The 14,440-nt window shown below is 39.5% G+C and overlaps 2 protein-coding genes across 5 annotated transcripts in view; both read left to right on the top strand.

Annotated features, from left to right (window-relative positions):
• The first annotated feature begins 208 nt into the window (after positions 1-208).
• On the top strand, positions 209-6,757 carry lamtor5 (late endosomal/lysosomal adaptor, MAPK and MTOR activator 5). The gene is made up of 4 exons (XM_047385538.1): positions 209-364; positions 441-502; positions 3,597-3,714; positions 5,362-6,757. Exons 1-4 carry the CDS (start codon positions 330-332, stop codon positions 5,420-5,422), a joined length of 276 nt encoding a protein of 91 aa, XP_047241494.1. The 5' UTR covers positions 209-329; the 3' UTR covers positions 5,423-6,757.
• Positions 6,758-8,745: 1,988 nt separating this feature from the next.
• The window catches only part of slc16a4 (solute carrier family 16 member 4), a 40,653-nt gene continuing 34,958 nt past the window's right edge, over positions 8,746-14,440 (top strand). For 2 of the 4 annotated variants that reach the window (XM_047377026.1, XM_047377001.1), the window contains exons 1-3: positions 8,747-9,056; positions 9,256-9,334; positions 11,428-11,558. The gene's annotated coding sequence lies outside the window, so the exon portion shown is untranslated. Of the gene's footprint in view, positions 9,057-9,255; positions 9,335-11,427; positions 11,559-14,440 lie in introns of all 4 variants that reach the window. The other 2 variants (XM_047377007.1, XM_047377017.1) reach the window with 2 other exon arrangements.

Genomic DNA, 14,440 nt, shown 5'->3' with positions numbered 1-14,440 from the left:
TTCATGAGCTATATGCCACAATCATCCGTATTAAGACAATAAAAGACCTGAAATATTTCACTTAGTGTGCAATTAATCTAAAATATATGAATGTTAAATTTTCATCATGACATTATGGAAAGTAATTAACTTTATCACAATATGCTAATATTTTGAGAAGGACCTGTATTTTGAGTACCTTGGACAATCGTGCTTCGTCGTTTTTGGTCCTCATAAGGACTCTTAGTGCGAGTGACAACCGTCAGCTGACTCTATCCGGAAACGGTTCTCGAACAAAAGAAGGTTTCATCCAGAAAGCTTGCTTTTCAGTCATTTACGGAATATTATCGATGGAGTCGACGCTTGAACAGCATCTTAATGATACGTGAGTGAAAACCGGTTGGTAACTTTGTTTGTATTTGAGCACAAGGTCGACATTTCTCTCTGTTTGTGTGTTTTAGCATGAAGAATCCAGCTGTGGTCGGAGTCCTCTGCACAGATGAACAGGGACACAGTCTGGGCTGTAAGATTCTGTTGAAGTTTTATTTTCAATGAAATTTATAGAAAGAAATCTGAGCTAACTGGTTAAAATTTTAAGTGAATCTTTTCACGTGAATTAATAATAAGTGACTGAAACTATTGTCAGAAATGATAACTGTTAAACTCCCAACAAGTTGAAAAGGTACATATCCAACTTGTTTGATTCTAAATGAGTAGGTATGGTGTAACTGTGTTAATAAAGGCAAATAAAAACAGTGAGAAATTACAAAATTGTGGATTATCCGATTTTAACAGTACCTGAGTAAGGGTCAGTCAGTGGATATTCTGTGTTTTAAGCATTAAATAAAAATCTGTTGAGCTGACAGACGTTGATAAGGGCCTAAAATTGAACTTAGACTTCTGGATCATTACATCTCTACATCTGCTGCTCGTTTTGGGATTTTCCTGGTTTGCTGTGTGTCTTTTAAATGTTTTCCAAGGAAGAAGCTAAAGTGAAGTGGTGAAAGGGTCATGGATGATCGCTGAAATAGCAACAAAAAGTAATGCCTGTTCGGATTGAAAGGTGTCGGAGCATGATCAGTTAGGTTGTTCATGGTGACTTATGTCCACCAAGGACAACAGCGGACAAAAAAAACTGGGGTTCTCAGTAATACTGGAAGGCAAGCAGCCGGGGACAGTGGGATACTTTCAACAATACTCTGCTGGGAAGTCTTGGTGATGTTCCTTTGACTTGTGTCATCTTCCTGAACATGGCTGCTAAACAACTACACTCACAAAGAAAAGGTTTCACAAACATTACTGTATTTTATCTTTTCATGTAAAACACCAAGATAAATAAGCGCATAAATCTGGAGTGTTTCACCTTTGAGCATCCAGAGACTGACTTTTGTTTTGCCACTCTTCCTTGCAAGTTATTGATTCGATGCAATTAACTGTCCACTGCCACCACATGGTTGTTCAAGAGGAGGGATTGCCACATCACTGACTTGATGCAATCGGCTGGGTTTCCTTAGATGGAAAACATTTTACCTGCTGTCATAAACTGTAGGTGACTATATTGTTCTATAACTAGGATTATAGTGGAATGAAGGCGATTGTCTTTGAATCTATCTATATTAGAGCTGCACAATATATCATGAATATATCGCCATCCTAATATCCTAATATATTCCAAGTTTCATAAACATTAAACATGCAAATGCAATATTTAGCCAGTTAGACAGAGTCTTATGGCAGCAGATGCGCACACTGGACACAAATGATGTGACCCAAAATGCTAAAGGTCACGGAGTGTCGCTAGCACAGTTGAGCGAGACGGGAAAGAAGAAAATGGGCATATCCGAACTGATCCAAACAATATTTACCAATATTATCATCGTCGCAAGATTTTCTAATATCATGCAGCCCTAATCTATATGACTGGACTGAGTTGACTATATATTTCTGTATGTGAATGGATCTGTTTATTTTGGTAAAGTGCCGTTAGATGAAATCTGTTGTGAATCATCACTATATAGATTAACTTCTTGGACCGAGAAATGTCAGCTGAGAACATGATGCTGAATGTCACAGCAGACCTTCGGAGGTCTAGTCTGTTTAGAGTTTGTGTCTTTATTGATCAGGACTGTGACAGAGTCCAAAACAGAAGTGTCGTCAAACCTTCAAAGGTTATGCAAACATTTCACAATGGCAGTTTTGTTGCAGCAGTTATAGCTAAAAGTCTCTGCTGCTTAGTCGCTCATCCTGTGGATGTGGTTGAACTTTAACATTTGATATCTTCATATTAGATGGGCTGTAGCTTTATGAGAACTAAATTATGTGCCGAACTTAGACTGCTGTCCAAGATTGCGGTTGGGGGGTGGGTGTATTCCTGTTGGACACAGAACCCAGACATGGTTCAGTTTGGAACAAAATTATTTACCGGTTGCACTTTAAGCTGGAAATACATTATCATTGCTCCAGTTGGTATATCTCCGTCTTTTAAAAAAAGGTGCTTTAACTTTCTTAAAAGTAATTAAAGGATACAAAAACAACAAAAAGTAAGAAGTTATTGCTGGTTAAGAGCTTTTCACAGTTTGGTATCAGGGCTGTCTGTAAGCAACATAACACAGTTTGGGTCAAGACAGCAGAGGTTGAAGGATATCAAACAATAGAAGACTATAATCTGCTTTGCTCAGATGAATAGTATAAGTTCATGTGATGCAGCTTCAGCTGTATGTGGGAATCACAGGCTCTCACTGAAACCATTCACCTCCCTATGAACAGTCAGTTTCTCATTTAAAAACTTGAAATTATGCAACAAATTTGTGCAAATATGGATTTTTAGAAAAGCAGAAAAGAGTGCAACTTTCCTCACTATTCTGAAGAAAAAGAACATGAAGACTCTGCTTCTACCTTAGCTCTCTCCTTTTGTTGAAGGCCTTATCTAAACTTAAGGATTGCTCCTATATGCCTATGTTAAACATTTTTGGCCAAAACATGCCTCAGTAGTTTAAGTTTTCACATCTAGTAATAATAACAAACAAAACATTTACAGCATGAGCTTTTTCACTCTGTGCATGATGAGAGTAACCCTTCTCAGAATAATACGGGTCAGCTGGAAACTGCTGTGATGCGGATCCATCATAAACGGAAACAAAACTTTAAGAATGCATGTTTTGTGAATTTATTAAGACAGTTGGTCATTTTGCTGGGGTTTAATTATTCAAGTATGTCCATTAACATTGATTTTTACTACACTAAAAAAGTGCATAAAAACAATTTTTTTCAAATTAGCTTTACAGAACCTGACTTGCTGACAAATTTAAAGCTGAGTAAGGGAATAGCGGCCGATTCCGATCTCAGTTCATTGGTGCATCTGTCGTCACAAGTAGTAAACAATTGGTCTATTGATTGCTGAGATTTATGTGAGCAAAAATTTAAATACAGTTAAGCTGAAAATACGGTAACTTTACTGAAAAACAAATGTTACCTTAAAGAGGTTATTAGAAAAACTGGGCCACACTCTGATAAAGTTCAGAACATGTAGATTTTACTGTTTTTACAGCTTGTTAATTACACAGAGCTTAGAAGCTTCACCAGTATTTCCTCATTCTATACGTTGTTTTTATTTCCAGGTCGTGGGTCGTTGTCCGATGAACACGGCGGTGTTGTGTCGGTTTTGGCCAAACAAGCAGCAGCTCTCCCCAAAGATCCAACAGACTCCCCAACTGTCTGCCTGGAGTCTGACTCAGGGTGAGCACTGACACGGTTTCTGCTTGACTTTTATTTTCTGTTTAGTTTATATTTATAATCTGTCTTGGAGAAGCCTGTGGTGGCTTTGATTAATGCTTGGGGAGATCAATAAATCAAGAGGAAACTGCTGAAAGAAATCCAGAACCAGAGAGAGGGGATTCAGTTTAAGTACCTTGGGTGGCAGAGTGATCCAGTGGTTCGCTGTCAGCTCACAGGAAGAAATGTCTTGATCAAACCTTGGCATTAAATATTCCCTGTTTTTCTGTCATTTGCTGGTTTATGTAAACATGCATTTGAGGTTAATCAGTTCTTCTAAATACATGTGAGCGTGTTCTGTTTTCTGGCTTGGGAGGGGTGACAGTCCATCCAGGGGGTCGCCCACTTCTCCACTGGCAGCTGAGGTAACTGGGGTGGCTGTTTGTCTGTGTCCTGTGGGATTATTTTAGTGTCTTTGCTGCCACCTTCTGGTAAATATAAAATATTGATCCTGCAGAACTAAACGTTTTAACTGTCCAAAGTAAAACCTTGCAGCCACTGCCTTTGTGTATATGTTTACTTTAACTTTAGCCAGTGTCTATTGTATACCTCGGATCAACAGGTTGAAATGTCTGATTAAAATAAATAAATTCAATAAGCATTTATTCTTTCATTAATGATATATTGTCTTCTAGTAATAGGAGAATTTATACATTTCACATCAAGATTTATGAGGGGAATTTATGCAGAAATGTTTAAACTCTCAACATCAAAATAAGAATGTTCAGGGTAAAAACTGTTTTTATTTTATTTATAAATTAAACTTTTTCAAACTTTATTTGTACAGTTAAATGGCAGTATACTTGAAGCTATTACATTTGTAAATACTTCATTGCAGTGCAGGTTTCAACAATAAGCAACAGGTTGCGGTTTCCTATTTAGAGGTGTAATATTGTTTTAAAGAAATACCCAATGTCACCCAAGAAGAAAACTAATTTCTATTGTTTCAAGGTCACTGTTGTTACAAAGTTGTTCTGCTAGCATGTTTTCACAAAAGAAATAAACTTTCGCACATTAGTTTGTAATGTAAGACATCATTTTGGTGAAAGCGAATGACTATGAGCTGGGTAAAATATATCAGTGTATATCAAGTGTTTCACCGAATCAGCATTGGGGCTGAACAAAATATTACAAAGTTGTACCATATGAATACAGTGAATTTGATTATGTATTTTTGCAGCTATTGCCTGGACTGCAATAAGTGTTAGCTAATTATTTAAGTACCATGCATTCAGGCTCCCTATGCTTATAATGTATTAGGTGACGCTATTTATTAAATGAAGCATAAAGAGCTTTAGAAGGTAAAGAGGTGATAAGGTGGTCAAGTCATTAAAAAATTAAACTTAGTTTAATGCCAAATCAGCTAATGTCAGCCAGAAGCAATTTTCTACCAGTAGCTGGATAGATTATTCATTATCTCGGCTCTGTAAATGAGTAACGACATTAACACTTTTTATTGATTTGTATTTTATTTATTATAAGTCATAGCCAGTCGCGACATTCAGCAACATGATTGCGCTACGCATGTTTTCCTAATAATGTGCAGTCCTAATCGGCATGTGTTTTTGTCACTGTCTAAGTGTGCCTTTTCTTTTTTTCATTGTTTTGTAGGAACATTTTGGTGAGGAGTCATGGGAGCATCACAATAGCAGTCCACAAGATCGCATCCTGAAGACACCAGGACTCTCGAGCAGTTTTATTGTAATAAGATGAACACATGAACAGAGGAAAAATGTATGCAATCCAAACAATTCTGGGAAACAGCAAACTTTACTTTGTGTATTGATTTGCTAAGTTTTTCATTATGTGCATATTTAGACGTAAATAGCAGTGCTGGTTATGTCAGTGCTATTGTGCTGGTGTCATGTTTGCTATATGCAGGCTTCTATAAGCTGCCTGCCTCTGTCTCTTTTTGTCAGCAGAATTGTTCTTAAACCCGAAGCAGCTCTGCAGTGAATAGCAACCCTAAATAAACTTTACCTTGACTTTGCAGCACTGCATTCACCTCTGTGATGCAGAACTGGTTTGACAAATTGTAATCATGAACTGATGCCTGTTTTATTTGCTCAATGCAATTAAAGCAAGCAGCAGAAAGATTAAAGAAGTTGTGTGTAGATATTTTGGGACCTGCAGTGTTTTGCAAAAAGCATTCCCATTTTGTGATGTTACATTCACAAGTTTCAGTGCGTTTCATTTGGATTTTTGTTGATAAACACAAATTAGTGCATAATTGCAAAGTGGGGAAACAATAGTACATGACTTAAATATAAAATGATAAAAGTGTGGTGTGCATTTCTATTTAGGCTGTCTTAATATTTTTGTATAGCCACCTGTTGCTACAATTACAGTTGCACGTCTCCTGAGGTATAGTACCTTGCAAAAGTATTCACTCCCTTGGCTTCGTACCTATTTTGTTACATTCTAATCTGTAATTTAAGTGTTTTTTTTAATCTTATGTATTGTGATGAATCTGCACAACATAGTTTAGGTTGAAGTAAAATGAGATATAAAAAATTCAGAAACCCCTAAAAAATTCTGGTGCAACCAATTACCTTCAAAAGTTGCATAATTAGTTAAATGAATTCCACCTGTGTGAAACTGTCACATGATCAGGATAAACAAACCTTTTTTGGAAGGCCCTGTTAAAGCAACACTTGAGTGGTCTATGGAGAAACATTTAAATGTTTGGCCTAGTCAAAGTTCATACCTCTTCCCAATTGTGCATCTGTGGTCAGACTGAAAGATCACTGTTCATAAACAAAAACCATCCAATGCGAAGGAGTGGAGCAGTTATGCCTTGAGGAATGGGCAAAATCCCAGTGGCAAGATGTGGTGAGCACCTGGAGACTTATCCAATGCAAATTGCAGCTGTAATTGCCACAAAAAGGTGGCTCTACAAAGTACTGACTTTAGGAGAGGGGTTGACCAGTTATGCATGCTGAAGATATTTGTTATTTTGTCCTCTTTGTTGATTACTTCACAATAAAAAAAGTAATACATCTTTAAAGTTGTTCTAAAAAATGGTACAAACTCTTAAACAATTGATTTTAAGTCCAGGTTGTGAGGCAACACAACATGAAAAATTCTATGTCTCTACCAGCTTTGCGCATGTAGAGACTGAAATTTTGTCCCTTTCTCCTTTACAAAGCAGCTCAAACTCAGTCAGATTTGATGGAGAATTTTGTGTAAACATAAATTTTTACACCTTGCCACATATGCTTAATTGGATTAGGGACTGGACTTTCACTGATTTGTTCTTAACACATGACTCTGCTTGGACCTGAATCACCTGGAAGTCTTCCCCTAACCACCCCTAACCCTAACCACATAAGACATCATCATCCCATACAGACTGGTGGACAAACTAAGGGACATTGGGACTGCAACGCTCCACCTGCATGTGGATCCACAGCTTCCTGTCAGTTCGCAGCCAGAGGGTCAGACTGGGTCAACATTTTCTATTTTACATAAATTAATAAGAATCATCAGGGCTGACCTTCCCTTTGTCCGTAAGCAGGTCTAGGGTCAGGAAAAGGGCAGGTAAAATCTCTGCACACCCCACACATCCTGGACACAAACTGTTAAGGTTTTTACCTTCAGGTTGGCGCTACAGAACGCTGTCTGCTAAAACCAGCCGCCACAGAGACAGTTTCTTCCCGCAGGCTGTTTCTCTGATGAACACTCGACAGTCAGAGTTCCAGAACAACACCATGCATACTTGAACTGATCCAACATTATAATCTCTGTTGTGTATCTATCTACATTTTAAAGATATTTTTTATTTCCAATTATATAGAAAAAAATACTTCACTGAGAGAAGAGTGTACAAGAGTCAAATTCCTTGTTTGTGTGCACAAACTTAGCAATAAACCTGATTTTGATTTTGAGAGCAGCTGCTCGTAATCAGACTGCCATCATCGGATCAAACCGGAGGAAGACCCCAATGAATCCGCGGAGCACGAATATCCAATATCCAACCTAAAACTGACTTCACTGCGGTCAAAAGTCCACAGTTTTGCACTTTGAAGTCCTTTTCCGCATTATTGCCATGGCTAAGAAAAAAACGTCCTCATGCAGACCAACATTTTAACTTCTTCAGGCAAACTTTGAAGCATTACCAGACCAGATAGCCTGTCACATCCTCTTAGAAGTTTCTGGCTGGGCTGTGTTCCAGATAAGTATCCTAGTGGATTATTTTATGCATGAAAAAACATATATAAGACATTTTTGCATATACAATGATCCAAACAGTATTTGTATTTAGTTTATTTAGGTTTTTTTTCTATTTGTGTCTTCTTTTTTTTTTCAGGCACACTGACAGTTGTAGGCGGGGCTTAAAGCCATAGCCCCAAACATTAGTGAGTCAATGGAAACACAACAGGTTCAGACCAAGTGATGTGGAGTGGAGCCCTGTGGCCTTAGAGACCATGGAAAAGGGGCATTATTCTCTCCTTGCTTAGTGTGTCAGTGTAGGTGGACATTTTTTCCATTGTACATTTCTTGTTGTGCCATACTTGTATAGCTGCAGATCAAGATCTGCTGCCTTAGGTGTTCAAAGCTCGGGAAATTGTTTACCTTTGAAGGTGTATAACTTTATCTCTGACCTGTGCGATGTGGTTTTCGTGCTGCTATTTGTTCACTAATGTTCTCTGACAAACACCTGCAAACCTCTGAGGCCTTTACAGAAGAGCTAGATTTATACTGAGATGAAACGACACAGGTTTTTGATTTAGTAATTACGACTCTTCTCCAGTTACACTGGACTTTATTTGGGGGTGTCATGGTAAAAGGGGATTAAATACAAACACATGGTATACATAAAGAAACTGCAAAGCGTGCACAATGTGTCTCCCTCTTTTAAAGTTTGTGGTTTTTATGTGATAAAATGCTAGGACGTTTAAAGGACCTGAATACTTTTGCAGGACACTCCGTCTGCAGGGCGTCTTCTGGTGTCGCACCTGAGTAAAGTCTGTGGCGAACAGGATTTTTCTTCACTTGCAGAGTTAACCCCACCCTATCAGCCCTGAAACAGGGGTGCTCACTGCGACGTCGAAACTGAGGCTGAGTCTGCGGCGAGAGATGAAGAGTTGCTACTCCGGCGCGTAGAGGCGAAAGTTATGGCACGGCCATCCTCCTCGGAGCAGAGCGGAGCGTCCCGCAGCAGTTTGTGCCACAGTCCCGCACCGGGAGCGCGCATTGCCTTTCAGACACGCGAGAAATCCCTTTCACGCAGCCCGTCAAATCAATCTAAGTGGGATAAATAGATCTGAGGCGAGTCGGCGACGACAGGGGGAGAAATTGTACAGGTATGCTTTGCTCCTTATTATGGGAACATTATCCGCAGCTTTTTAGCTGTCAGCAACATTTAAATGATGGGTTCACTGTCCCAGGCTGTCTGCTGCTTATGTGCTGAAAACTTTTCACCCACATTGAAGTCAGTGCAGCCTTTTGGCTCTTCTTACACTGCAAAATTTTATTTAAAATGGCTCTGTGTGCCTTTCTTAGTTTATTCTCTGAGGAGTGAGTGAGGGGCGCAATGTAACAGGCCTGCCGAGTAAAGATAACCGACCCACAGCTCTGCACGGTAAGACCACCCTGTTCTCTCTCTCCACCCTATAATAATGCGGGTTTGTGTTTGCTCCTAAGAGACTAAGCCTACAGCTTACAGTTAAACACATTTAATTCACCGCACAATCTGATCCATAGGTTTTAAGCTCCAAGCTGCAGCAGAGTTGTCAAAGTTGGAGCCTCGGATTTGATGTACAGAGGAGCAGTAAGAATAGAGAATATGGTTTGATCCAAAAATCCTATAGTAATTATTTAGAGAGAATAAATGATTACCTTAAAAGAGGTAAGCTCAATAAACATCTAAGCCATGGATGCATAATCTGCTCAAACGTAGGTTACTGGCCAGATTGGAACATGCTCACATCCTGAAACTTTTATTATGAGTAAATGAGTATCCTTTCTGGACCGGATGGGCCTTTTTGGATAGAAGGCATACACTGGATCACCTGGAGAGTCCAATCAGACTGCTTGATCTCTAACCATAACACTGTAAGTTAACTTTTCAAACTGCTAGTTCAGTTGGAGGTCATTGGTTTCATTTGACAGCAGTAAGTCTACACGACAAGGTAATGAAAGCTAATTTTCAATAGATGCATTTTTAAAATTTATTTTCTTTTGATAAATTATCTCTCTATGGATATTTTTCTTTACTTTAACCCAGTGCTATATACTGAATGTTTTTGCGGTGTCAGAGTAACATGCAACTGTTTTGGAAGGGTCCTGTTTGATTGACCCACTTTTCTGAACAGATTCTCTGTCAAGAAGCTGATTTTCCTGCCTTAGCTCTAAGCCCTTTCAGAACCACCTATTTAAAGAACGAAGCCTTTTCAGAATTTGAGTTATGCTGTCGGGTTGGTAGTTACTTGCTGGGGGACATGCCAGTTCTGAGGCTGTCCTCAGACTACTATTTGCAAAATGTTATCAGTCTGATTGACTTTTCTTCTCTGTCTTTGAGTGCTTTTTGTATCAGCAAAGATCACTGAAACTGACATAATGCCGAATGTAAATTAGCGAGACAAAAAGGTCATGTGAAGACATGAAAACCCATCGAACCTGGTGAGTTGGATAATTAGGGTTGAAAGAAGGGCCAAATGTGGTGGCACCACAACTTCTCTTTGCTCCTTTGTTTAATTTTTATTTTGTTTCTGATGTTGCCGCTGCACTTGACACACTTGCAAAACTTGGAATAGACTTGTGTGAGCAAGAGAAGCATATATCAAATAAATTCATCCTCGACGCCTCTTTCTCTTCAGGACTTATGAAATAGATTATAATTATCTTCTAGAAGCATCTTTTTGGAGCCAAAGCCACATATCCCTGCAGACATTAAAAGCATTTAGCCAGATTTATTTTTCACACCTAAATGTTTCTCATCATGAAACAACTTTTAAAATAACACGAATATTGCTGAATAAATACAAAAAGCAGTTTGGAAGTGGTGATTTTGAGTATTAACTTAATCTATCCAAACCAACCTGACCGTTTAAAAAAAAAAAAAAAAATTCTCCCTTTGGCTAAATAATAAAAAGGGCTGCACGGTGGTGCAGTTGGTAGCACTGTTGCCTTGCAGCCAGAAGGTCTTGTGTTCAATTCCCAGCCAGGGGTCTTTCTGCATGGAGTTTGCATGTTCTTCCCATGCATGCGTGTGTTCTCACCAGGTACTCTGGCTTCCTCCCACAGTTCAAAGACATGCCTGTTAGGTTAATTGGTCAATCTAAAATGCCCTTAGGTGTGTATGTGTGTTACCCTGCGATGGACTGGCAACCTGTCCAGGCTGTACCCCGCCTTTCGCCCATAGACTGCTGGAGATAGGCACCAGCTCCCCCGTGACCCACTATGGAATAAGCAGTAGAAAATGACTGACTGATGACTAAATAATAAACTACATGTGATTAACCAAATTGTTTTAGAAAGCTGAGTTCAGTTTCACTACCTAATCCCATGTCTGATTACTATGGAATCAAGAAGACCTTTTAATATAACTTGTCTAACAACATGATGTGGGCTTAAAGAATTTCATGAACGGGTAAAAAACAAAGTTATTGATATCTATCAGTCCTTACAGGTCCTCATTTTCTCTCACTGTTGCATCAATCAATTTTCTTGTAGGTTTAAAGCTGATCTGGTTGCAGCCATAGTTCCAAGTGCTCTTCACCAACCCTTAGAATGACACTGCAGGACTTCTGAGTCCTTTCTTCACCTTCGGTGCCTTCAGGGATAATACCAACCCAGCATTACAGGTATTTCTAAAACAATCTAAAAGCTATTCAAATGAAAGTTTTTTTGTGATGCACAGAGAAGCTGAATAGCTGAAAAGTGAGTTACTGTGGTTTGTGGTGTTAACAGAGAGGACATTTTTACCCTTATTCTTGGTTAGGTTTGATGTGACCATTCATCTATCTCAAATTTCCCTTTGGAGCTTTGATTGTATTAAATGCAAAGATCTACTTTAGATAATATGATCAGTGAGCATTGGGTATTTCCATTTCAAGCTAATGGGAGAAGAATGGTCAATTGTAATGACTAAAACTACAGCATTGGACCTTGATACTGGTTTGATATGAGTTCTCTTCGGTAGCAATCTGAACAGGAGGGGACACATGTTGGTGCAGATCCTCCTCTACAAAGTGAAAATAAATTTTCTTTAAATGTCCTACAAAAGATGGACTATACATTCATGTAGCTTTTTGTGTTTATTTGTTTATCTGAGGAAAAAAACTATAAATTTGAACTCTCTGGTGCCACAAAAAGCCAGGGAGGCCTAAGCGTACCCCTATACATTTGCTGCCCGTCTACATTTTTAAGTAATGTGTATTTGGAAGAGAAAATGACAAGATTCAAAGGGTTGCAGTATTTCTTATTTTATTTAAAGTGCTGGTCAGAAGTTACATATACAGTATATATAGCTATATACAGTAAGTCACAATGATCAGAAAAACGTTTGGAGGAGTCAAGGTGAGCATTTCCGTCCAGAGATCAAGGTCTCTGCTGTCAAGCATAATGTCGGTAGTGTCATGCTGTGGGGCTGTTCACTGTCAGTATAACTGGAGCATCCCACACAGTAGATGGAATAATGCAAAAGGAGGACTACCTCCAGATTCTCCAACTTCACCTCAAATCAAAAGAGACTGCTAGATGAAAGCTAGATGACTGAACTTTGTACAGAATTGGTTGTTCAAACAGGACAGTGATCCAAAACACACATTGTTCACAAAAAGATTTCAAATGGATAAGGTAGGCTGACATGAAGCCTCTGGAAAAGCCATGACCTCAACCCTATTCAATATGTGTGGACAATTCCTCAAAGTTGGGTTGGTGGCAGGAAACCAAGCAATTTAAATGAACCATATAATTATGATAAGAAACGTTGTACATCAATTGCTGTGTGTATTGGTGCATTGTCATCCTGATACACGGCACCGCCTTCATGATACAATGTTTGAACCATTGGATGCACATGGTCCTCAAGAATGGTTCGGTAGTCCTTGGCAGTGACGCGCCCATGTAGCACAAGTATCGGGCCAAGGGAATGCCATGATATGGCAGCCAAACCATCACTGATCCACCCCCATGCTTCACTCTGGGCTTGCAACAATCTGGGTGGTACGCTTCTTGGGGCTTCTCCACACCGTACCTCTCCCAGATATGGGGAAAACAGTAAAGGTGGACTCATCAGAGAACAATACATGTTTCACATTGTCCACAGCCCAAGATTTGCGCTCCTTGCACCATTGAAACCGACGTTTGGCATTGGCATGAGTGACCAAAGGTTTGGCTATAGCAGCCCGGCCGTGTATATTGATCCTGTGGAGCTCCCGACGGACAGTTCTGGTGGAAACAGGAGAGTTGAGGTGCACATTTAATTCTGCCGTGATTTGGGCAGCCGTGGTTTTATGTTTTTTGGATACAATCCGGGTTAGCACCCAAACATCCCTTTCAGACAGCTTCCTCTTGCGTCCACAGTTAATCCTGTTGGATGTGGTTCGTCCTTCTTGGTGGTATGCTGACATTACCCTGGATACCGTGGCTCTTGATACATCACAAATACTTGCTGTCTTGGTCACAGATGCGCCAGCAAGACGTGCACCAACAATTTGTCCTCTTTTGAATTCTGGTATGTCACCCATAATGTTGTGTGCATTTCAATATTTTGAGCAAAACTGTGCTCTTACCCTGCTAATTAAACCTTCACACTCTGCTCTTACTGGTGCAATGTGCAATCAATGAAGACTGGCTACCAGGCAGGTCCAATTTAGCCGTGAAACCTCCCACACTAAAATGACAGGTGTTTCAGTTTCATTGTCCAACCCCTGTAGCTCAATCTTTGTCCTCCTTGACCATAAAACCTTTGTCCAGAAGACATTTGGCTTGATCAAGCGAGCAGCTTCAATATTTAGCCAAGCTTGAATGTTTGGATTTCTGATCAGGGGATTCTTTCTTGGTCACTATGCTCTCAGTCAGGGATGATGTTAAATAGGTACCACTGCGCAAGCCTTGCTGGGTATTTGGTTGTTCTAAAACATCCAACCTGTTTCTCTTAATCTAGGGGTGGCGGTTTTGGTCAGATGGTTGAAACTTGGACATGGTTGGGTGTTCCAACAGGATAATGATCCAAAATATACGTCAAAACAGGTTTTTTAAATGGATGAAGAAGGCTAACCCAGCACACCTAAACCCGGCTGGGAAAGGTTAGGGCTTTGTTTGAAAGTCAGCTGCCTTCTGGGAAGCCAAATATTTAAATGAGCTGTACCAGTTTTGATACGTAGTGTGGTAAGAAGTCCTGCCAGACTCAATGACAGGAATTTTGTTGATGGCTTTAAACAGTGTGGGCTTTCCCTGTAACTTGCTGGGTGAAATGTATCCAAATATTGGTAGGGTTAGTGTAATTATTCCACCCTACAAAACAGAATGTTTCAATAAAAAGATAACAAATCAAAAAAATAAGTGGGATTTTCATTCGGAAGATGAATGTATGTAAACCTCTGACTGGCAGAGTAAATTCATTTGTCAGTTTTTGTCCTTTATAGAGGTCTCCTTTTGAATGTCTGCTACTCCATTCCTCACCACACTATACATGGCAGTATCTTAATTCAGAATCTTATTGGCCCCCATCTGGCCACCC

This window comes from Girardinichthys multiradiatus, chromosome 1 (genome assembly GCF_021462225.1).
Source record: "Girardinichthys multiradiatus isolate DD_20200921_A chromosome 1, DD_fGirMul_XY1, whole genome shotgun sequence".
Classification (NCBI taxonomy): Eukaryota; Metazoa; Chordata; class Actinopteri; order Cyprinodontiformes; family Goodeidae; genus Girardinichthys; species Girardinichthys multiradiatus.
The sequence above is the reverse complement of the archived record's forward strand: the minus strand, read 5'-3'. Positions and strand labels throughout refer to the sequence as shown.